The 23895-nt window shown below is 40.7% G+C and overlaps 1 protein-coding gene and 1 long non-coding RNA gene across 2 annotated transcripts in view; one reads left to right on the forward strand and one right to left on the reverse strand.

Moving 5' to 3' along the window:
• The window catches only part of BAZ1B (bromodomain adjacent to zinc finger domain 1B), an 88363-nt gene that overhangs the window by 58703 nt on the left and 5765 nt on the right, over positions 1–23895 (reverse strand). Inside the window, 6 exon segments of the mRNA XM_038375520.2 lie at positions 1322–1443; positions 10986–11184; positions 12501–12556; positions 12559–12644; positions 16876–16949; positions 16951–16993. Of these exon segments, the coding sequence (XP_038231448.1) occupies positions 1322–1443; positions 10986–11184; positions 12501–12556; positions 12559–12644; positions 16876–16949; positions 16951–16993 (580 nt within the window).
• Positions 4488–22061, forward strand: LOC122456980. Its single transcript, XR_006276208.1, has 3 exons — positions 4488–4540; positions 16071–16075; positions 21416–22061. It is a non-coding gene; the product is annotated as an uncharacterized LOC122456980 (long non-coding RNA).

Raw genomic sequence — 23895 nt, forward strand, 5'->3', positions numbered from 1 at the left:
CAGGATTATGATCACCCTAGTGAACAGCTGATAGAAGCATGCAGCAGTGCTGCAAACCTGAGAGCTTCCTGAAGTGTAATTAGCTATGTCATCACTCTCAAAGTATCACTGGTTAATTAAATATAAGCATCAGAGCTAATTGATGGTAGCCGTGTTAGTCTGTATCCACAAAAAACAATGAGGAGCCATGTGGCACCTTAAAGCCTAACAGATTTATTTGGGCATAAGCTTTCATGGGTAAAAACCCACTTCTTCAGATGCAGTTACATATAAGTGGTTACTCTTGATCACTTCTACAAGCAATACCAGGAGGGATGAGCTAGAGCAGTGTTTCCCAAACTGTGTTCCGCGGAACACTGGTGTTCCGCACAATGTGAATAGGTGTTCTGTGAAAGAATCGTAATTAAAAAAAGGGGTCTTGCACTTGAATTTTGTACTAGTTTATACCTGCTTTCCAGTTAGAAATTGTTAGTTCAAGTTATTTTAAATTTGTATTTTTGCTTTGTTTTATAAAATAAAAATATTTGAGCATAAATAACGCAATTTTTTATTTGAAAACCAAACAACTACAAAATATTGGAAGTGTTCTGTAAATATATACCAGATGTTCCGTGGCCAAAAACGTTTGGGAAACGCTGAGCTAGAGTGCCGATGAGAAGCACAGTTGGGAAAGTAACTAAAATATTTTCCTAATGGATTGTATATGTTAAATGGACAACCTACCCTACATTTTCAATTACCGAGGGACAATCTTTACTTGGATATATTTTGCTTTCCACAAACAACTCTGTGCAACTTTTTATCAGTGATGTACCCGAATACTTGGATGCTAATATCTAAACTGTATTGTTAAATTTATTCACCTAAATTTAGGTTATTGCTGATTATGTGCTATATGTATCTTATGACTTTTAAAACAAACTTTGTATTTGTGGACAATTAAGCACTATACCCACATGTACAGGAACACTTTTCCTAACCTGTGTATTTTATTTTTTTTTTTTTTTTTTAATATATATATATATATATATATATATATATATATATATATATATATATATTTATTTATTTTTTTTACATTAGCTTTAATAAAATTTATATCACTGGCCAGGTTTCATCAGCCAACTGGAAGACAGATGGATTAGCCAGTTAACAGCCAGCTTACTCACCAAAGCATAAATCACACCATTCAGACAACTTTTCTATACAATAGTGAATGTGGTTAAAGGAATCTTCACTGCTGCTTGATGGCACATAGGGGTTATTTATTTCATCCTTTTCTGTCGTGCTGTGTAGTAGAAGATTCATACTGGCAACTCACCTTATCTTCGTTTTGCAGCTTGACATCATATTTGTGTGGCAGGAACTTAGGTGGCACCCACTTCTTCTCTTCCTTCTTCAGAGAAGTAGGAAGTTTCCGAGGGGACCTGCGTGCCCGGTCACCTGATCAACCAGAAGAAAAACAGTCATTGATGCACTGCTGAGACAGAACGACCTAGGGGCTACAGAGTTAAAAACACTACAGTCATACCATTAACAGATCATGCTTAGACTTGTCACATGTTCCTTTAATACCCCCCAGTCTTTAAAGTTCCCTCAGTAAAGCACCTAGGACACCTTAACATGCATGAGGGACCACCACTGAGCCCATCTTCACAGTGGTTTGCCTATAACCATCTACACACAGAGAGGGGGATTTTATAGTGATCTAGTCCTCTACACCTGCTCAGAGCCTTTGAGCTGGTCACCAACAGATAAAATTGATCAGTGTTGCTGCCAAAAGCTCTAGTTGTGAAACTGATACTTAGATGCACCATTCACTTTATCCCTCCCAGCACTGCCTAGTAAACGCAATGGCCTGGGTAAAGTAGATGATCACATCCCAAAAGAGTTGTAGTACTAAACATAATAGGGCAAGATTGAAGTTTTAAGTATTCATTTCTTAGTGGTGTTTTCAGTGTGACATTCATGCTTATTTTTAACAACCAACTAGAGTTGGTGAATTTGATCAGATTACTTATTTCTGGAAATAATTCCACCATGGAGACTTGCTACAAACTAATGGTACAGAACAAGCTAACCTTTTAATGGTCTTAAATGGCTTATGAAAACGTGAGAGAGAATTCTAAGTTATTCAGATTCTGAGAAAAGATGTAATCAGGAGAATTTGAGTGGCTCAGCTCTCTTCAACACAAGATGTTCAGTCTATTGAAATAGACATATTACAATTGTTAAGTTGTTCAAAGGAACAATGACAACTACTAGAATGAACACGTGTATTTCTTGACCAGAAAATAGCCAGAAGTTGGTCTTTCCTAAAAAAAAAAAATCTCTTATTAAAAAAGAATTTACTGTGGAAGACCATCCCCAAGTTTTATTTTTAACCACTCATTGCTATGAATTAAAAAAAAGAAGATCATGTTTGTGTACCTAGGCAAATTCTAGACGTAGGCTAGAAACAGACTTCTATACACCATTGTGTCTATTTGTAAACATTATGGTTTTAATAAACTTAGCACCTCTAGACACCAACAATTAAAGCACGTTATACAAATATTAAAGATAAATCCCTAGCAACAGACTATCCAAACATCAGTATGTCAACAAAGTCATAACATTGCCACATCTAATCACCTTTATCCCTCACTCCACTTACAATCTGGATGTAAGGGGGAAAAAAGATGGCATTGCAGTCTGCTCACAAGGCAGCTGAGATCTGGTAGACAATGTCAATGAGGAACAACCGCGGATTTCTTTGTAACCCAAGGACCTCCTGATGCCAACTGGCAGAAGGCACAGGAGTAAACAGATCCCTGGATTCACCAAAATAATGTCGTGAGGTCTCTAATGAAAGCATGTGTCACATTGGTCATCAATCATTGAGAGAGATGTGTATGGAACATGTGTGAGGAGTCATATTGAAAATTATGTTCTCTAGGCCTTGTAGTTAAAGGCAGGTCACTCGCAGGTGCCTTGAAACAAACTTCTCCAGACAGGAAATGGGAGACATATCCCCTTGCTGGACCATTGCATATTGCGTGCGTCTTACAACAAAAGTCTACTAGCACAGTTGCTCTCCACCCTTCCAGACTATTGTACCCCTTGTAGGAGTCTGATTTGTCTTGTGTACCCCTAGGTTTCACCTCACTTAAACTACCCGCTTAAAAAAAAAAAATCAGACAAAAACGTCACAGCATATTATTACTGAAAAATGGCTTACCTACTCATTTTTACCATACAATTATAAATCCATTGAAATATAAATATTGTACTTGCATTTCAGCATATAGTATATAGAACAGCATAAAGTCATTGTCTATATGAAATTTTAGTTTGTACTGACTTCACTAGTGCTTTTTATGTAGTCTGTTGTAAAACTAAGTAAATATCTAGATGAGTTGATGTATCCCCCCCCCTCCCAAGACCTCTACGTACCCACAGGGGTACAAATACCACTGTTGAGAACGACTGTACTTGCGTTCTTACAACTACAATACTCACCTGCTGAAGTGAAGAAACAGATTGACAGAGCCAGAAGAGTACCCAGAAGTCACCTACTACAGGACAGGCCCAACAAAGAAAATAACAGAAAGCCGCTAGCTATTACCTTCAGCCCTCAAATAAAACCTCTCCAGCACATCATCAAGGATCTACAACCTATTCTGAAGGACGACCCATCACTCTCACAGACTTTGGGAGACAGGCCAATCCTTGCTACAGTCAGCCCCCCAACCTGAAGCAAATACTCACCAGCAACCACATACCACACAACAAAAAACACTAACCCAGGAACCTATCCTTGCAACAAAGTCTATTGCCAACTGTGCCCACATATCTATTCAGGGGACACCATCATAGGGCCTAATCACATCAGCCACAATTCAGAGGCTCGTTCACCTGCACATCTATCAATGTGATATATGCCATCGTATGCCAGCAATGCCCCTCTGCCATGTACATTGGCCAAACCGGACAGTCTCTACGTAAAAGAATGAATGGACACAAATCAGACATCAAGAATTATAACATTCAAAAACAAGTCGGAGAACACTTCAATCTCTCTGGTCACTCGATTACAGACCTAAAAGTGGCAATTCTTCAACAAAAAAAAACTTCAAAAACCAGATTCCAACAGGAGACTGCTGAATTGGAATTAATTTGAAAACTGGACACAATTAAATTAGGCTTGAATAAAGACCGGGAGTGGATGCGTCATTACACAAAGTAAAACTATTTCCCCATGCTTATTTTCCCCCCCTACTGTTCCTCACACGTTCTTGTCAACTGCTGGAAATGGCCGACCTTGATTATCACACTACTAAAGGTTTTTTTCTCTCCTGCTGGTAATAGCTCACCTTACCTGGTTTCAGAGTAGCAGCCGTGTTAGTCTGTATTCGCAAAAAGAAAAGGAGTACTTGTGGCACCTTAGAGACTAACAAATTTATTAGAGCATAAGCTTTCGTGAGTTACAGCTCACGAAAGCTTATGCTCAAATAAATTTGTTAGTCTCTAAGGTGCCACAAGTACTCCTTTTCTTTTTGTACTAGCATACTGAGTCAAGTGCAAATGAAGGGCTTGCGGAGACTTCAGAAGGAAATTAATAGGAAAAGGTAAACAGCAGAGGAAGATGCGGGGGATAGATGGGACAGTTTTCAGGTGACGATCAGAGGTCTGATACATCTGGGGGTGCAGTGAGACACACTGGCATCCTCCAATCTGCAAAGACAAACTGCAAGAAGACTTGATTTTTTTGAAAGGGGATCTCAGCCATCCTGGTTAAAAATGCCAGGAAAAGAATTTGGTGCAAGTTAGGGGAATGTCCTGTGAGTTAAGTTTAGGCTCTAGAAAGCGTGTTATGATTTTGGTTTATATGTAAGCATTTGTTTCCACTATTCTTACTTTCTATTATTTGAATCTGAGTTCTTATGTATATTTATAGTGAAAAAAAGAGTAAGTTTGTCATCAAGTACTGTTTGTTAAGTGGAGTGGTGATCCCGAGTTAAAACTAGTAAGCTGGCATGTACTATTCCTTTGGGAGTAGTGAATCTGTGAGTGCTGAGTAGAACAAGGGCTGGGCACTCCAGAGAGACGCTCAAAGGGCTTGTGGGTTGGTGCGTACTTACAGCTTGCCTGCGGAGGGACAGCAGAGCCAGAGAAAGTAATACTTGTGTTGCCTGTGGCCAGCGTGGTCAGGGACCTGACCCCTGGCAGGTATAGATAAGGCTCTCATGCTAAGGGCCAGTGGTAGCAAGGTGCCTCACAACCCTGAGAAGCATCACACCCCCACAGAAAATTATTATGCAAGAGGGAAAATCTCTCCTTTTAAAACTAGGGGACCGTAAGCTCAAATATTTCAGCCGATTCTACCTACAGCACTATTGCACGGTGAGAGAATCAGTCTCCAACAGCCAGGTCCTAAAGCATTAAGGCTTTACAAGTTAAACAGCCAACACTTTAAACTCCTTCCAAAATTAATAAGGAGGCATTGTTGATTAGATTACAGAGCATGTGTTCTCTGCATGAAGTACCATTTAATAAATTGGCAGCCACATTCTGCACTAGCTTTAGTTTCCAGAGTCTAAAAGGCAGTGCCTAATGCACAGCACATTACACTAGCTTGGTCTTGAAGTGAAAGGCCCAGAACACAGTAGCAAAGGCCTGAAAGAGGCGGCTACACTCTTCTTGTCAAGATCAGATAAAAAGAGAGGCACTCTTGGTTGCTCAGGATGCATAAGTCATAAGTTGGTCTTATGCATTTGTTCTACAAATATTTGTTAACATTTTAACAGTATTACTGACTATAGTCATAGAAGGGACATTACCATATTACGTTTTTACTGCTCAAGAGCACAATGAAAGTTGTGTGCAAAACATTTCATCCCAAATCCTCAATAGGTATTTAGGCAGCTAACTTCCATTGATTTCAGTGGAAGTTAGGAGCCTAAATAGCTTGGAGGATCTGGGTCTTAGAAAATGAAAGCAGAGAACTCAACGAGCAGAACTCAGTGTCCGAATGCTAAGACACATTTTTGGCTGAGCATATATCGACTACATATAATAAAGGTTAGAGTTAAAAATGTGACCACGTTTTTAGGAATTTACAATCTGATTTTAAAAGTCTTCTACAGGTACAAGTTATTCTCCAGCAAGACCTGGATTAACCAAACAGTGTTAACATCTTAAGTCATCCAAATGAAGCGGTTTCCTTTTGTTACTAAATATTTTGGATATTCCAAAAATGTTTTGTGACTGCTACAGTTCAGATTATATAATTGTTTCCAGTGGCTCAGAGAGAGTCTTAGGAAAATACTTTTCAAGTTGAAATTTAATACTTTGCCTCTGTTCAGATTTTTTGGCTCACTTTCAAGAAGTTTCACTCATTTTTAAGCAATTGGAAATAGCCTTTGAGGAGCAATACTCAGCCTTGCTCCAGAGAAGTTGCTTTTGATTTAACTGCATTATGACTATACATCACGTTTTTTTCACTAAACTTGCAAAGAGTACCCCACAGACTTGTGCACACGTACATAAAATCATAAAACAGCTTAAATGCTAATGAATTAGTTTTTCAATATTAGTGGATTTAAATTTATGGCTTCCCAGATTCGTGAAGTCTCCTAACCTGACCATTTTAAAGTGGCCAGCCCACTTATTCCCATTCCATGCTGGTGGACCTCCAAAGGCATGCAGGAATGCAGGTCTTGTTTGTGCACCTTAGGAGCCCTTTCCAGCTGCACTACTCATATGCTATATAAAAAAGGAGGAGTTTCTTCCCAAGCCCTAGTGCAGGGGTGGGCAAACTATGGCTCAGGGGCTGCATCCGGCTGTCGAGCTCCCACCAGGGAGCGGGATCCAGGGCTTGCCCCACTCTGGCACTCCAGCTGGGCAGCGAGGTCGGGGGCTTTCCCCGCTCCGCACAGCTCCTGGAAGCAGGAGCATGTCCCCCCTCTGGCTCCCTACATGTAGGGGCAGCCAGGGGTTCAAGCACGCTGCCCCCGCAGCTCCCATTGGCCAGGAGGAGCCAGAGGAGAGACATGCCACTACTTCTGGGAGCTGCTTGAGGTAAGCGTCACTGGAGCCTGCAACCTTGCCCCCCTCCCATGCCCCAAGCCCAGCCCTGATCTCCCTTCTGCCCTCCAAACCCCTCCCTCTCAGCCTGGAGAAGCCTCCTGCACTCCCAATCCCTCATCCCAACCCCCACCCCATAGCCTGCACCCCCAGCCCTCACCCCTCTTCCCCTGCACCAGCCCGAAGCCCCATCCTGCACCCTGAAACTCCTCATTTTTGGCCCTACGCCAGAGCCCACACCCTAACTCCCAATTTCATGAGTGTTCATGGCCCGCCATACAATTTCCATACCCAAATGTGGCCCTCAGGGCAAAAGGTTTACCCACCCCATCCTAGTGTCTGTAGGACAGGGAATGCCTACTGCAGATTAGATATATCCAGGTTATAGAATCAACATGCACTATACATGAACCTCTGCAAGGCAGCAGGGCTTCAAACCCAAGAGCTGAAGCTACTTTATGTATCCCTTTTTTTTTTTTTTGGTAAAAAAGCATGAAGAGTGCCAAGAAAGTGCTAAGGTTTACTCTGCCCCCTTGTGTATATGCCATTAACTGAAGTTGGCATACATACCAGACATTTTCATTCCTACATCTATAGTGTGTTGTACAAGTACAGTAAGCAGTTCATATTTATTTTTCAAGGACTCTGGAACTCCGCTAAGTATTATAACATACACATGGGTATCTAAAATTGTAGAAAAATTGCATTGTTACTATTTCTCATACAATGCATCAGCCATGTAATTAAGAGAGCAGAATTAAAAAGTTGCTTAATATTGGGAGTTTAATAGTGTACTCTTACCGTTTCTATTAAGAGATTATTTTGTATATACTCACTTTGATAATTTGAAAGCACTTTACAAAACATTAAAATTTCCTATTTACGGTGCGCATCATCCTTATATTACAAGGGGGTAACTTTAAACAGAGATTACACCAGTCACTTTACCAAAGTCAGAGTCAGTGGAAGAACCAGAATAAAACTCAGGAGTCTTAACTTTGACACAACCACAAAGCCACATTGAAGCACAGAGAGCTAGGCTGTGTTCCTCGAACAGCCCCATACCGAAGTTAACTGATTCGGGGTTTCTGTGCTCCTGTAATATTTTGTTTAATGATACTATGAATAAACCAAATATATTCCACAATTTCTTGCCAATTACTGCCAAATGACAAGCATTTGCTATTTCTTCCTTCCTCAGTAATCAAATTACTGCACTTTAGCCCCATTCCAAGCATTACTAATGCAGCAATTTGTTTTATAAATTGATTGGCTATGTCTGTATTATGAGCTAGGGGTGTGATTCCCCTGCCTATGTACACATACTTGCACTAGATCTCAGGAGCTAGTGTGAATATAAATAGCAGTAGTGGCAGCAGAGGCATGGCAGGCCATACCGAGTACATATTCGCCAGTTTCAATTGGGTTTGTACTTGACACTGCTCAGCACTACTACTATTAATGCTATTTATATGCAGCTAGCTTTCACCAAGCTACCATGAGTATGTACACAGAATAGAGGAATCACACTCTACTTAACCTCTAAGGCTGTGTCTACCCTACAAGGCCAGAATGTTTCTCCATATGTTAACATTTTCTCAGATAGTACGGACAATTACAAATATTACTAAAATGCACATAGTCCACAGCTCAAATACTCCTTCAGTGCAAAAGCTCCTTATCTGCAGTGAGTGAGAATCCATAGAAGCTAAGGACTGGAAGTTGGGAAATCTGGTCCCAGTTACAGTTCTGCCAGCTATTTGCTGTGTCACTGTGCATAAGCCACTTCACCTGTACTACTAGTTTCCTCATGTGTAAAATGGGGACTATGCTCATCCCCCTCAGGTGTTACATATGTTTAAATAACAAGCACCTTACAAGAATTAGTGAAGCATCTTTAAACATAAGCTTTGATATTTAGCCTGGTCAGAGATGGCTGAAATTTTTCATTCAAGTAGCCTTTCTTAACCACAAACTTAGGCAAAAAGTTTAAGTTCTTAAGTTAAACAGAGATTAGACCAGATGGTAGTGTTAGAGTTCCATTTTTTCCTTTGACACTAACTTTTCCAAACTTGAGGATGTTTTGAAGAGTTATAAAAGAGCAAAAGACAAAAATGAAAACATGGAAAAGCCTTGGACATTCATTTTGTTGTGTTCAATGGGAAAAAGGGGTGGAGGGAGGGAAAGAGGAAGAAAAACAATTTTTAAATAAATTGTTTTATGTCCACCTTAAAATAGTAACCTTCAGATTTTCCAAAGTTGATTTTGGTTTTCCAATCAGCTCTAAGCCTGAAAGAAAAAGAAATGGCTCCTAAGGCCTATTGAGGAGGTGAGAAAACACTAAATATTGACTCAAAGTAGAGAGCCACAACTTTTAGAGTCAAGGGTCGGTCGATTTTACGGTCAGGCTGTGAAGGGCAATGGGATGGGAAATCACAATAAAAATTAGCTCTAGAGCATAAAGCTCAACTGTAGTTTTCCTTGCTTTTGATTTGCCTCCTGCTCATATCAGCTGTTCTTTTTGAACCTCATGTGTCAAGCTACGCCTTCTAAATTCAAGGTGTGGTTGACAGAAATTTAAATCTAACTCAGCAATTCTACCACACTTAGATGGAGCTGGGAGTTAGGCACTAGCTAACATCACCCAAGTTGTTCTCAGAGGGTATTTTCTTCCTTGTTAAATACTACTGACTTTTCAGAAGTGCAAACCATTCCCTAGTTCTGCTTTTTGTTTGTTTGTTGTTTTTGTTTACAATGCTTTGTTTTAGCTGCATTTTGCTGTCTGCTGATCACTGTGTAGAAAGTGACCCTAAATAGAGCAATGTGGCAAGTATCAGTGCAATCAGTTATGCTCCAGCAGGAACCCAGAGAGGATGGATGCATCTTCATGACCGAGTGGAGAAGAGAAGTGTCTGGTACCAGCAGGGGGTTGAAATACAGGAAGTCTTGAAGCGTTCCCACAACAGAGTGGAAAAGTGTCTCAATGATTCCCTCTAAACACCAACAACATCTAGGTCCTGTCCACAGCATCAACCGAGTGAAGCTTCGCCATTGTTTCAGTGACACTATTTCAGCTGCAGTGTGCACAGGACATTGGATAGTCGACATTCTTGGTGTATGTCTTTCAAGTGCAATGAGTATGCCTCCATGTGTCTGGGATTAATAAAATAACACTGCCTTTAGACTGACAATTGTCAACCAGCGTCAGCAATTATGGAAGCTACAGCATAGTCATGGCTCAGTTGTGTCTACCCTTATCTGACCTAATCTTACTCTGAATGAAATTAAACATACTGATGAAGACAAGCCCTGGCTATACTACAGCTTCTACTACTAGCGCAGCTCCACCAGTGACAAACATGCCCAATTTTTTCTTAGCTTCAATAAAAGGTCCTAAAGAACTGCACACATGTTGAAGGAGTACTTGTGGCACCTTAGAGACTAACAAATTTATTAGAGCATAAGCTTTCGTGAGCTACGGCTCACTTCATCGGATGCACGAAAGCTTATGCTCTAATAAATGTTAGTCTCTAAGGTGCCACAAGTACTCCTTTTCTTTTTGCGAATACAGACTAACACGGCTGCTACTCTGAAACCTGCACACATTATTACCAGGACTACTAAAGAAAGGTTCCTATGACTATACTGGACAAAGGCAAATCTAAACACATTTGGATTTCTGTAGACAAAGTAATGGACTATATGTAGCTGCAGACTCTCGGTGCTTTTTAATTCCATTACAACTATATCACTAGCTATCAGAATTTTGGTGCATCTGGTTACATTGAGTGAGAAGATCCCACAGTGCTCTTCAGAGAGCATGAAATACTTATAACCCAGGCCTGAGGACATTTGGGTTTGTGCTTTCCCTTCGCCCCGAAACCACAACCCTTTAAGTAGGCTGTCTTGTTACTCACTCATAATCTCTCTTCTGCTGTCATCCTCCTTCAGGACTGACTCTTTCTGGTTGTCCTGGGCTACCTGACTGGAGTTCTCTTTGTCACTGGATGGGGAATCACATGTGCCATCCGATTTCTTCTCAGCAGCCTCCTCGTCCACCTTCTCCAATGGATGTACTTTCACAATTTTTACCGGCAGCATTTTCTCTTTTCCAACCTGAGCAGAAAAACGGATCAAAAAACAGTAACTAGGCAGGAAATACTAGCTGATCAGCTTTTTAAACACTTGAAGGGAAGGAAGGAAGGGAGAAACAAAATGAGACACATATACACTATTTTTAATCTTTGACCTCAGTGTGACACTCCTATAGTTTCCTCTGTCAGACTTACAAGATCTCCCTATTACCTGCCCTATTCAGAAGTCCTGTTTATTAATCCAATGAACAGAAAAGCTTGTGTGCAGTTATTCCTAAGTCTACCATTGCTACTTCCTCAGTCTTCCAGATGTGTTGCAAGGGGTTGTGTGCGCCATCTCAATGGTCCCAGCTCAGGAAACAGAGGACACAACTCAGTCCAAAATATATACGGTCACAGGACCAGGACTGCATCTTCCCTTTCCTTTTTGACAAATCTGACTTTCCACTCAGTGTAAATTGGAGGCGGGGAAGGCTTCCTCTAATCACATCTGAGCTTCTGCCACTTCTGTAGACCTTTCCAAGAAGTAGGAGAATGAAGCTAGTGCAGGGGTGGGCAAACTACAGCCCTTCAGACTTTTTAATCCAGCCCTCAAGCTTGCCTTGCTCCGTGCTCCAGCCGGGGAGCGTGCCCAGAAGCAGCAGCATGTCCCCTCTCTGGCTTCTAAGCGTAGGGGCAGCCAGGGGGCTGGGATGGGACATGCTGCTGCTTCTGGGAGCTGCTTGAGATAAGCGCTACCCGGAGCCTGCACCTCTGCCCCAGCCCTGATCCCTCTCCCCCGCCCTCCAAACCCTTGGTCCCAGCCCCGAGCACCCTCCTGCACCCCCAACCCGTCATACACAGCCCCACTTCAGAGCCCTCACCCCCTCCCACACCCCAACCCCCAATTTTGTGAGCATTTATGGCCCACCATACAATTTCCATAAGCAGATGTGGCCCTCAGGCCAAAAAGTTTGCCCATCCCTGAACTAGTGCAAGTTGTGTCAGTTACACAGCATGTTCCCAATAGGAATAGCAGAGTGTGTGTAGCAGAAGCAGCAGTTAGATGTGAACCTCTTCTGCTAGGCATGACATAAGTTTCCGTTGCCCAAGCCACTCCTATCTTCTAAAAACACCACGTTAGCCTCTGCTTAAGAAACAGGTTTCCATACTATTGCTTTGGAAATGGCCATTATCAAGGGAATTCCACAAAGAGGTGAGATTCCTACCATTCTGCACCAAATTTAGAGAGTCATTAAGACTGGAGGGGAAAAAATGTTTATGGCCTCCTCTTACCTCTCTCCTGAGGATAGCAGAATTTAGTTTCAAATACTTGCCATGTTTCTGCTTGAGCCTCACCTCAAAGTCACACTCCTCATCCACTGCATATTTGGTCATGATCTCTAGCCAGCTGCATCTACAAGCTTCTCCAAGGAGATAGTATTGTGGTGGACCATTTCCAGTACCAGTTTCTCATACCAGCTGGGAAATTCTTCCTTCAAACTGAACAAGGATGTGAAAAGTTTACATTATCCAGCGAACAAAATACGAATTGCAATATGATCTGCCAATTCATGCCACTGAGAGCATTTTGACAGTGAATTAAACACTTCAAGGTGACACCACGTTAGAATATATAATAATGCAAGTGGTCAGAGTGGGATTTATCAAAAGAAAAAAACATGTTCATACGGTCACCAATATAAATTCCCTTCCGTACCCACAAGAAATACAAAGCCACATCTGTGCAACAGGGCCATGCTGGCAGTGCTTATCTTGCTGGCGATTGCCTGCACACCAAACATACCCTGACTGTGTTACTGACCCAAAAACATGGCAGTAGATTTTTTTAAATATTATTCCTATCCAAAAAATAAGTTCCATATTTTTATTCTTAAACATTTCTACTGCAGTAGTGCTTAGAGGAACCAATCTTTCTTCAGGTTATTTTGTATTCTGTCCATGAGAGGTGTACAATTTAGTTTATGTAACTCAGTTATGAGACATATGAACACTAGCTTTTCATTAGGGCTGTCAAACGATTAAAAAATTCATCTCAATAATCGCATTAACAAACAGTAATGGAATACCATTATTTAAATATTTTTGGAGGTTTTCTACATTTTCAAATATATTGATTTCAATTACAACACAGAATACAAAGTATATAGTGCTCGCTTTATTTTTTATTACAAATATTTGCACTGTAAAAACCAAATAGTATTTTCAGATCACTTCAACAAGTACTGTAATGCAATCTCTATCAAGAAAGTTGAACTTACTAATGTAGAATTATGTACAAAAAATAACTGCATTCAAAAATAAAAATGTAAAACTTTAGAGCCTACAAGTCCACTCAGTCCTACTTCTTGTCCAGCCAATCGCTCAAACAAGTTTGGTTATAATTTACAGGAGATAATGCTGCCCAGCTGTTGTAGCTGGTGTTGCAAGATATTTACATGCCAGATGCGCTAAAGAATCATGTGTCCCTTCATCATCAACCACCATTCCATAGGATATGCGTTCATGCTGATGTGTTCTGCTCGATAACGATCCAAAGCAGAGCAGACCGACGGGTATTCATTTTCATCATCTGATCAGATGCCACCAGCAGGTTGATTTTCTTTTTTTGGTGGTTCGGGTTCTATAGTTTCCACATCTGAATGTTGCTCTTTTAAGACTTCGAAAAACATGCTCCTACCTGTCTCTCTCAGATTTGGAAGGCACTTCAGATTCTTAAACCTTGGGTCAAGTGCTGTAGCTATTTTTAGAAATCTCACATTGGTGTCTTTGTATTTTGTCAAATCTGCTGTGAAAGTGTTCTTAAAACAAACATGTGCTGGGTCACCATCCAAGACTGCTAAAACATGAACTATATTGCAGAATGTGGGTAAAACAGAGCCGAAGGCATAGAGCTCTCCCCCAAGGAGAGCAGTCACAAATTTTATTAACTCATTATTGTTAACAAGCATCATCTGCATGGAAGCACATCCTCTGGAATGGTGGCCGAAGCACAAAGGGGCATACGAATGCTTAGCATATCTGGCACATAAATACCTTGCTACAATGGCTACAAAAGTGCCATATGAATGCCTGTTCTCACTTTCAGATGACACTGTAAATAAGAAGCAGGCAGCAGCATCTCCTGTAAATGTAAACAAACTTGTTTGTCTTAGCAAGTTCGGTGAATAAGAAATAGGACTGAGTGAACTTGTAGGCCTCTAAAGTTTTACATTGATTTGTTTCTGAGAGCAGTTTATGTAACAAAAAAAAATCTGCATTTTAAGTTACACTTTCAGGCTAAAGAGATTGCACTACAGTACTTGTATGAGGTTAATTGAAAAATACTGTTTCTTTTGTTTATTTTTACAGTGCAAGTACTTGTAATAAAAAATAATATAAACTGAGCACTGTAACACTTGGTATTCTGTGTTGTAATTGAAATCAATATATTTGAAAATGTAGAAAATATCCAAAAAGGTTAATAAATTTCAATTGGGTATTCTATTGTTTAACAGTGCGATTAATTGCGATTAATTTTTTTGAGTTAATTGCATGAGTTAACTGAGATTAATTGACAGACCTACTTTTCACGTTTTAATTTTAAGATGTGTTTTCCCTTCAGGAGTATTGCAATCCCAACTGAGTTTGGCATTTTCTCCCATATTAAGTTTATACTTTCAAATATTTTATATTTCTTATAATGCAGTAAGTAGGACTTACTTAAATAAAATTATTGTGCATATTTCAGTCTATGCAAATGTGCATTCCACTAACTGATGTATCTAATATGTTGGATGATTTTGAATTAGTTGCATGAAGGAGGTCTCAAACTGGGGGGTCACAAGGTTATTATATGGGGTCACAAGTACATGCTGCCCAGCTAGCCAGCAAGTCTGCTGCGAAAAGCGATATTAACAAACAAAAGATCAGTTTAAAAAAGTGTTAAATATAAAAAAAAATGTGTTTTTAATGTATGGGTGGGGCAGTCACAGGCTTGCTTTGTAAAAGGGATCGCCAGTACAAAAAAAGTGTGAGAACCACTGAATTAGAAGGATGGGGGAAACCTTGCCTGGTCAATTCCTAATGAAAGCAATTTGTCAGTTTGAATTCTCGCCATACATTCCCTTTAAAAAAAAAAAAAAAAAAGAATGAAAGCACCAAATTCAAGTTTGTTTAGTGATAGAAAAACTCCACTTCACCCTATCAAAAGTTTTCTTGTTTCTTAGATTTAAGGTAGCTCTTGCTGACTGAGTTCTCATTTGTAATTATTCTAAGATTATTAACCATGGATTCCTCATGACAAAGGCTGACTAAACTTGCACACTCAGATCAATGTTTAAGTATGCAGCTGCATGAAATTTTTATTGTAATTCTCATTCAACATGGAGACTGGTCTCTAAGAGAGATTTTTACTGAATGTCTGTTTGGTTTAAGAAAAATATAAAATCTGTATCTAACCTGAATTGAGACACACTCATTTATGTAACTGAAAACTTTCAGAAAAACAGGAGCAGTTAACTAATCCTGTATCACTGCATCACATTAAGACCGCAAAGCTAGGCAAGTGATCCACTGACTCAGCTACTTTAAGTTTATGCAATTACAGAACCGGCAACATACATTTCCCTCATACCGAAGAGTATTAGCTGGGGAGAGATCAAAGACAACAAGTATCTCTGCCTAAGGCTCCTAGCACTTGGACAGTTGGGGAGTAGTTTTTTTTTTTTAAGGGATCAATTTTAATCTGACAAGAAAACGTTTGCCAGCAATTCCTCTCTAGGTCACAGACTATCACCTCTTATTCAATCAAAATGATGAATTCCCTCGCCAGTAAACACAGTAGAAGAATATCTAAAAGAGATTTAATCTACAAACACACACTAAATAGGTGGGAGCAGGTCATCTTATAGAATGAACGAGACAAAGTCAAAGTTGCCAGTATGTAAAATTGAGAAAGTATGCCCTTGTTAGGTGTTCAGCTCCCTGACTTTCATTGGGTACAGCAACTAAGGAATAAGGTACCTAAACAGTTCAATCAAGGACTTGCCTTTTGAAAGGTTCCTTCATCATGCGAGTTTTATGTTGGGATATAAACCAAAGGTCTTGCCACTCTGAGACTGACAAAAGGGGTAGCCAACTGGTAGGAAAACAGAGAGCTTGGCAGAACTACCCTTGCAATTTTGCTTTTTTGCAGTTTGTTCAAGTGGAGCAGATCACCTATATCTTATTCCAAATACCACTGAATTGAATGGCACCAGTTCACTGGTTGATACCTGCATAGATCTGGGGGGAAAAATAACTGCTAGCAAAGTAGCTGTATGCACACCATCATTATATGAAAAATCAATAAAAATCACATTACCTAGGTGTTTTGTTTTTTCCCTCCTTCAACAGTGAGTGGAACAGGAGAAATTACAAAAAAATTCCCTCTGTGTGGGTAGTTTTGAGATATACCCAAATGTTGTATTCCAAGTATTTTGTTGAAAAGAACATCAATGAGGTAGAGTCCTGTACAAGTATCATTACAGATTAAGCTGCATTAGAGAGTATGGTCACGATTTGGAGCCAAATTTCTTCATCTTACAAAGTCCTAAGGAACTAGTCATAACCTTAAAAAAAAACCAAAAATCTCCTTGCTGTGTAACAAGCAACCACCTATCATTCTAAAAGAAGCTCTCCTGCTCCCAGATTCTAAAGATGGATGCACACCAACTTCTGCACTGTTACTTACAGCTCAGCAACTTCCTGCTCCTCCGCCCAAGCTTCTTTGTGCGTCAGCTGGCTGCTTCCTGTGCTTTTGCACGTCCCATATTCGTTCGTTGTATCTCTCTAGCCGTGCTTCATATTCTCTGTAGGAGCATCAGCCTCAGGAAAACAGGATTCAGGGAGCAGACAGCAAAACCAAAGTACTATGTAGCCCTTTCCATTTGACTAGGCAGGAGACAATATTATACTGCAGTTCTGCAGAGCCAAACCTTAGCTTCCGTATGTACACACTATTCTAAATTTTAAAGTTAAATTGGGACAACTTGTGTTTGCAAAATAGTATAAAGAGCACCTGTACTAATGCGCAAAAAGTGATTAAAAGGAAATTAATATTGACGAAGTTCTTACTTCCATCCTGTACTCGTAAATTCCAGAATTAAAGACAGTTTATTAGAGATTTAAAATTACTGCATGGCAAGTCTCCTTGATTCCCAAAACAAGCAACTTGTTAAGTTAGTAGAATTGGTTCCTTTCCATTCAGCTGAACTTTAATATTAGCTTTTTCATACATCACACCAGCCTCAAGCTGCCGTTTTTTTGGTCATTAAACACTGAGATTAAGGGGGCAAAAAGTAGAGGAGAGGCAAGGAAAGTGTCTTTACTTTGGAAACAGAGTTGCAATAGAACACCAAGCATGGAAAGAAAAGCACACTTACAATAACTATGTATCACTGCAGTGACAGAAGAATAAATCCAGATTGGCTAACTGAGTAGTTCACAACCCTTCCTGTGAAGGATGGTCTCACTCTTATGCTCCCTGCGGAGGCAGTGCGATTTAGTTTTGGAAATTACTTCAAGGATATTATGGGGCCTACAGTTAGTGTCTCCCTGTTAAACTAAACTTTGGCTACACATACCAGCATTACACTTTTCCACAGAGTCTGGTTAAGAAAGAAAGACGTACAGCTATTAATCCTAGTGTTTGTGGGTACCCCTTCACACTACTCCAGATGGAGAAAACTGAGCCACAAATGATATGATGCACGTGCAAGTAGCTATTGTATTTGGATCCACAGCAACCATGTCATGCAAGAGACTAAACTGGGAATAGTTTCAGAGTAGCAGCGTGTTAGTCTGTATCCGCAAAAAGAACAGGAGTACTTGTGGAACCTTAGAGACTAACAATTTATTTGAGCATAAGCTTCGTTGAGCTACAGCTCACTTCATCGGATGCATCTGGTGGAAAAAACAGAGGGGGAATTGATATACACACACAGAGAACATGAATAATGGTTTATCATACCCACTGTAAGGAGAGTGATCATTTAAGATAAGCCATCACCAGCAGCGGGGGCGGGGGGCAAGGAGGAAAACCTTTCATGGTGACAAGCAAGGTAGGCTATTTCCAGCAGTTAACAAGAATATCTGAGGAACAGTGCGGGGTGGGGTGGGGAGGAGAAATAACATGGGGAAATAGTTTTACTTTGTGTAATGACTCATCCATTCCCAGTCTCTATTCAAGCCTAAGTTAATTGTATCCAGTTTGCAAATTAATTCCAATTCAGCAGTCTCTCGTTGGAGTCTGTTTTTGAAACTTTTTTGTTGAAGGATAGCCACTCTTAGGCCTGTAATCGAGTGACCAGAGAGATTGAAGTGTTCTCCAACTGGTTTTTGAATGTTATAATTCTTGACGTCTGATTTGTGTCCATTCATTCTTTTACGTAGAGACTGTCCAGTTTGGCCAATGTACATGGCAGAGGGGCATTGCAGGCACATATCACATTGGTAGATGCGCAGGTGAACGAGTCTCTGATAGTGTGGCTGATGTGATTAGGCCCTATGATGGTGTCCCCTGAATAGATATGTGGACAGAGTTGGCAACGGGCTTTGTTGCAAGGCTAGGTTCCTGGGTTAGCGGTTCTGTTGTGTGATGTGTGGTTGCTGTTGATTATTTGCTTCAGGTTGGGGGGCTGTCTATAAGCAAGGACTGGTCTGTCTCCCAAGATCTGTGAGAGTGATGGGTCGTCCTTCAGGATAGGTTGTAGATCCTTGATGATGCATTGGAGAGGTTTTAGTTGGGGGCTGAAGGCGATGGCTAGTGGCGTTCTGTTATTTTCTTTGTTGGGCCTGTCCTGTAGTAGGTGACTTCTGGGTACTCTTCTGGCTCTGTCAATCTGTTTCTTCACTTTAGCAGGTGGGTATTTTAGTTGTAGGAATGCATGAGAGAGATCTTGTAGGTGTTTGTCTCTGTCTGAGGGGTTGGAGCAAATGCGGTTATATCGTAGAGCTTGGCTGTAGACAATGGATCGTGTGGTACAATCTGGATGAAAGCTAGAGGCATGTAGGTAGGAATAGCGGTCAGTAGGTTTCTTATATAGAGTGGTGTTTATGTGACCATCGCTTATTAGCACCCTAGTGTCCAGGAAGTGGATCTCTTGTGTGGACTGGTCCAGGCTGAGGTTGATGGTGGGATGGAAATTGTTGAAATCATGGTGGAATTCCTCAAGGGCTTCTTTTCCATGGGTCCAGATGAAGATGTCATCAATGTAGCGCAAATAAAGTAGGGGCATTAGGGGACGAGAGCTGAGGAAACGTTGCCATAAGTCAGCCATAAAAATGTTTGCATGCTGTGGGCCATGTGGGTACCCATCGCAGTGCCGCTGACTTGAAGGTATACATTGTCCCCAAATGTGAAATAGTTATGGGTGAGGACAAAGTCACAAAGTTCAGCCACCAGGTTAGCCGTGACATTATCGGGGATACTGTTCCTGATGGCTTGTAGTCCATCTTTGTGTGGAATGTTGGTGTAGAGGGCTTCTACATCCATAGTGGCTAGGATGGTGTTTTTAGGAAGATCACCAATGGACTGTAGTTTCCTCAGGAAGTCAGTGGTGTCTCGAAGATAGCTGGGAGTGCTGGTAACGTAGGGCCTGAGGAGGGAGTCTACATAGCCAGACAATCCTGCTGTCAGGGTGCCAATGCCTGAGATGATGGGGCATCCAGGATTTCCAGGTTTATGGATCTTGGGTAGCAGATAGAATACCCAGGTCGGGGTTCTAGGGGTGTGTCTTTGCGAATTTGTTCTTGTACTTTTTCAGGGAGTTTCTTGAGCAAATGCTGTAGTTTCTTTTGGTAACTCTCAGTGGGATCAGAGGGTAATGGCTTGTAGAAAGTGGTGTTGGAGAGCTGCCTGGCAGCGTCTTGTTCATGCTCTGACCTATTCGTGATGATGACAGCACCTCCTTTGTCAGCCTTTTTGATTATGATGTCAGAGTTGTTTCTGAGGCTGTGGATGGCATTGTGTTCTGCATGGCTGAGGTTATGGGGCAAGCGATGCTGCTTTTCCACAATTTCAGCTCGTGCACGTCGGCGGAAGCACTTTATGTAGAAGTCCAGGATCAACATCCTCTACAGCAAACAGGGAAAGATTAAGAATGAACTCTCAAAAGTGGATACTCTCATAAAGAACCAACCTTCCACACAAACTTCCTCGTGACTGCACTTTACAAAAAGTAGACAAGCCATTTACAACACACACTTTGCTTCTCTACAAAAGAAAAAGGACACTAAGCTATCTAAACTACTACATGCCACAAGGGGCCACAACAGTGGTTCCCGTAACCCACCCAGCAATATTGTTAATCTATCCAACTATACTCTTAGCACAGCAGAAGAATCTGTCCTATCTCGGGGCCTCTCCTTTTGCCCCTCCACCCTCACGAACATGATACAGTTCTGTGGTGACCTAGAATCCTATTTTCGACGTCTCCGACTCAAGGAATATTTCCAACACACCTCTGACCAACATACTAACCCACAGAGACCTTCCTACCAACACTACAAAAAGAAGGATTCTGGGTGGACTCCTCCTGAAGGTCGGAACAGCAGCCTGGACTTCTACATAGAGTGCTTCCTCCGACTGCTGAATTGGAATTAATTTGCAAACTGGATACAATTAACTTAGGCTTAAATAGAGACTGGGAATGGATGAGTCATTACACAAAGTAAAACTATTTCCCCATGTTATTTCTCCCCCCCCCACCCCACTGTTCCTCAGATATTCTTGTTAACTGCTGGAAATAGCCTACCTTGCTTGTCACCATGAAAGGTTTTCCTCCTTTCCCCCCCCCCCCCCCCCGCTGCTGCTGATGGCTTATCTTAAGTGATCACTCTCCTTACAGTGTGTATGATAAACCCACTGTTTCATGTTCTCTGTGTGCGTATATCAATCTCCCCTCTGTTTTTTCCACCAAATGCATCCGATGAAGTGAGCTGTAGCTCACAAAAGCTTATGCTCAAATAAATTTGTTAGTCTCTAAGGTGCCACAAGTACTCCTTTTCTTTAAACTGGGAATAGTCATCTTTAGAGAAGGTTGCCACTAGCCAAAGCATTAGAAATTCCCCTCTCCCAAAAGTGTTTTGATGATAAAATGGTGTTTAAAAAAAAAAAGCTTCTGGAATTCCCAATCTTTGCACCATTATTAAGTGTACAGAAGCATTCACTGTGCCCCGTTTTCATTTTAAATACCTGTTTAGTATGTTAGATGGAATCACTAACTTTCAAGTTCCAGAAATTGATCTTTGCCTTCACTTATAGGAAATATCCTTTACAAATTTTTTGCAGTGAACCCTGATAGAAGTTTTTTCTTGATACTGCATCAAGTAAACAGGTTGGCTAAGATGTTATTTTAACCAGCTCTCTAGAGATGCTAGGCAGAGAGAGCTAATTGTGAAACTAAGATTGCTACTTGTATTTACAGCCACTACCAACCATTTCAGCAATTAACTGAGAAACTGCAGCCACTGAACTAAATCCCTACAACTTTCTAGCAAGAATGAAAAGTGCCTAAATCCATTTCTCTTGAGAAGCACGGACAATCCCAGCTCTCTGTGTAGACAGAATCCCAAACATACAAGCAGCAGTTGTCCCAACCGTCTTTTGGGAGTCATCCCCCACACCACCCATACACCCACCAAATATTTGAATATTTGAATAGACAATATTTGAACACCGAGTGTTCAGTTACACTAGCACATATAATTGTCAGAGGAAAGAGTGGGAGAGGGTGCCCTTATTTGTTAAATATTTAACAATGTTTAGCAAATGGTAACAGAACATACATCTTTGATGTTTAAAAGTGATTAAATGTTTGCAAAATTGGTAGACTGTGTGCTGCATCTGTGGCTGGAGAAGGTAGTTAAGGGTCCGCTTTGCTGCCACACAACATGCTGGCCCTTTGTTCTCTCTGTCCCTGAAGACAGACTCAGCTCCTTTTGTGGGCAGTCTGAAAGAGAGCAAGTAAATGCCTTGTCTTAGCTGGGACTAACAAATTTCTAACACTATTACCCACACATCCAGGTTTTCTGTACACATTTTGTCCTTGCATTCATGGACAAAGCAGCATAATCTCAGTGTATAAAAATTCTATGCTTTTAGAATATAATTTTAAAGACAGCAGATATAAAAACTCACCAGTCTACAATCCAGAGGGTGCCTCCCCATTCCAGTCCAGATCTGTTGCCCAAATGCAACTCAACTCCAACAACAGCTGGTTAGCACCCATCAACACTGACCTCTGGCCACATTCTTTAACTAGTATTCCAGCTTCATGTTCACAAAGGCTACCCTGCTTTTTGTGTCTCCTAGTTCTTACAAAACAGTGCTAGGAAGCATATAGTCTAGATAGTATTTTGTGATTCAGGGGCTGAACCCAGAAAAACAGGATGATGCTTGTACAGAGATTACTAAATGTTAAACCATTCAGGTGTGCAATTTCTATTTAGTTCTTTCCATTTAAATTGGAAAGAGATCCAATCTCAAGCCACCTGACAGGTCAGATTCAGGACTGTGTCACTGTGTTATAATCAAATAGTTTCTCTACCAACAGCACTGAGTTGGTGGTTGCAATTTCAAAGGGCCTTGAGGATGTATTAATAAAAAAAATTCCAGAACATCAGCTACTGCTCAACTTGCAAAAATAGCTATGGATAACATGCAAGTTCAATTTAGCAGATGAGTACCACTTTGGCAATAGACAATCTCTCACATTTAGGTAAAACACTAAAGAGCACTCAGGTGTTAAAAAATGGAAGACTAAGTTGTGCTAAAATAAAGAATCTTTTTAAAGAATGCTTAATCTAAAAAAAACCCCCCAATTTAACACATACAAGACTGATTAAAGCAGCTACGCAGCTTATTCATTGTTGGGAAGCCATTAATATCCCTACAAAGTAGTATCAACCAGGCAACAGTTTGAGAATCATCTATGAATTACTTCCATTTGCATTAACCACCAAGAAAGCAACCACTTACCATAAACATGGTTAATGTACTAACAACAAACTGATTCTTAGTCTGATAATGACCCTGTCACATTTGTAGTAACTACAGTGTTTAATATCAAACATGCTTTTACTTTATGTCTTGGCTTTAAAAATAATTTGCCACAAGGGTAACAAAGTTCATATGACAGAGTCACTTCAGTATGACGCGATACTGTTTTGGTGCTGCCAATAATACTATTTTCCAACCATGTTTTAACTTTCTGGACACCCACATGCAAAGATCTGAAAGTTTGTGCTTTGCCCATCTGCAAAGCATTTCCCTTTTGTGAAACCTCTCCCTCTACCATTTTCTGTCCTACTCCAAAGTAGGAGATCTTGAACTCTTTCAGACCCAGCTCATTGCCTTAGAACACTTACTAAACAAAAGGAGACAAATAAGTGAGAGCAGCAAACTTTATTTTTGGGGAAAGCAACACTGCTTTCAAACAAATTACACTGCTTATGGGCAGGCCACTTTTGATTTCAGCATTCCCTCCCTCACTCTCAGCTCAATTAAGGGGAGTCTCAAACTGCATTTTGCACAGTGCATACCAGTTGCAGTCTTCCAAACCACAATCAGTGTAAATGAAATACATCTCTAAAGAAGTCACAAGCTAGCAACGCTACACACTGGAAAAGACACTTGGGCCACACAGAAGGCAAATTTCAGACTAGCAGCCGTGTTAGTCCGATGAAGTGAGCTGTAGCTCACGAAAGCTTA

Source organism: Dermochelys coriacea, chromosome 17 (genome assembly GCF_009764565.3).
Source record: "Dermochelys coriacea isolate rDerCor1 chromosome 17, rDerCor1.pri.v4, whole genome shotgun sequence".
NCBI lineage: Eukaryota > Metazoa > Chordata > Testudines > Dermochelyidae > Dermochelys > Dermochelys coriacea.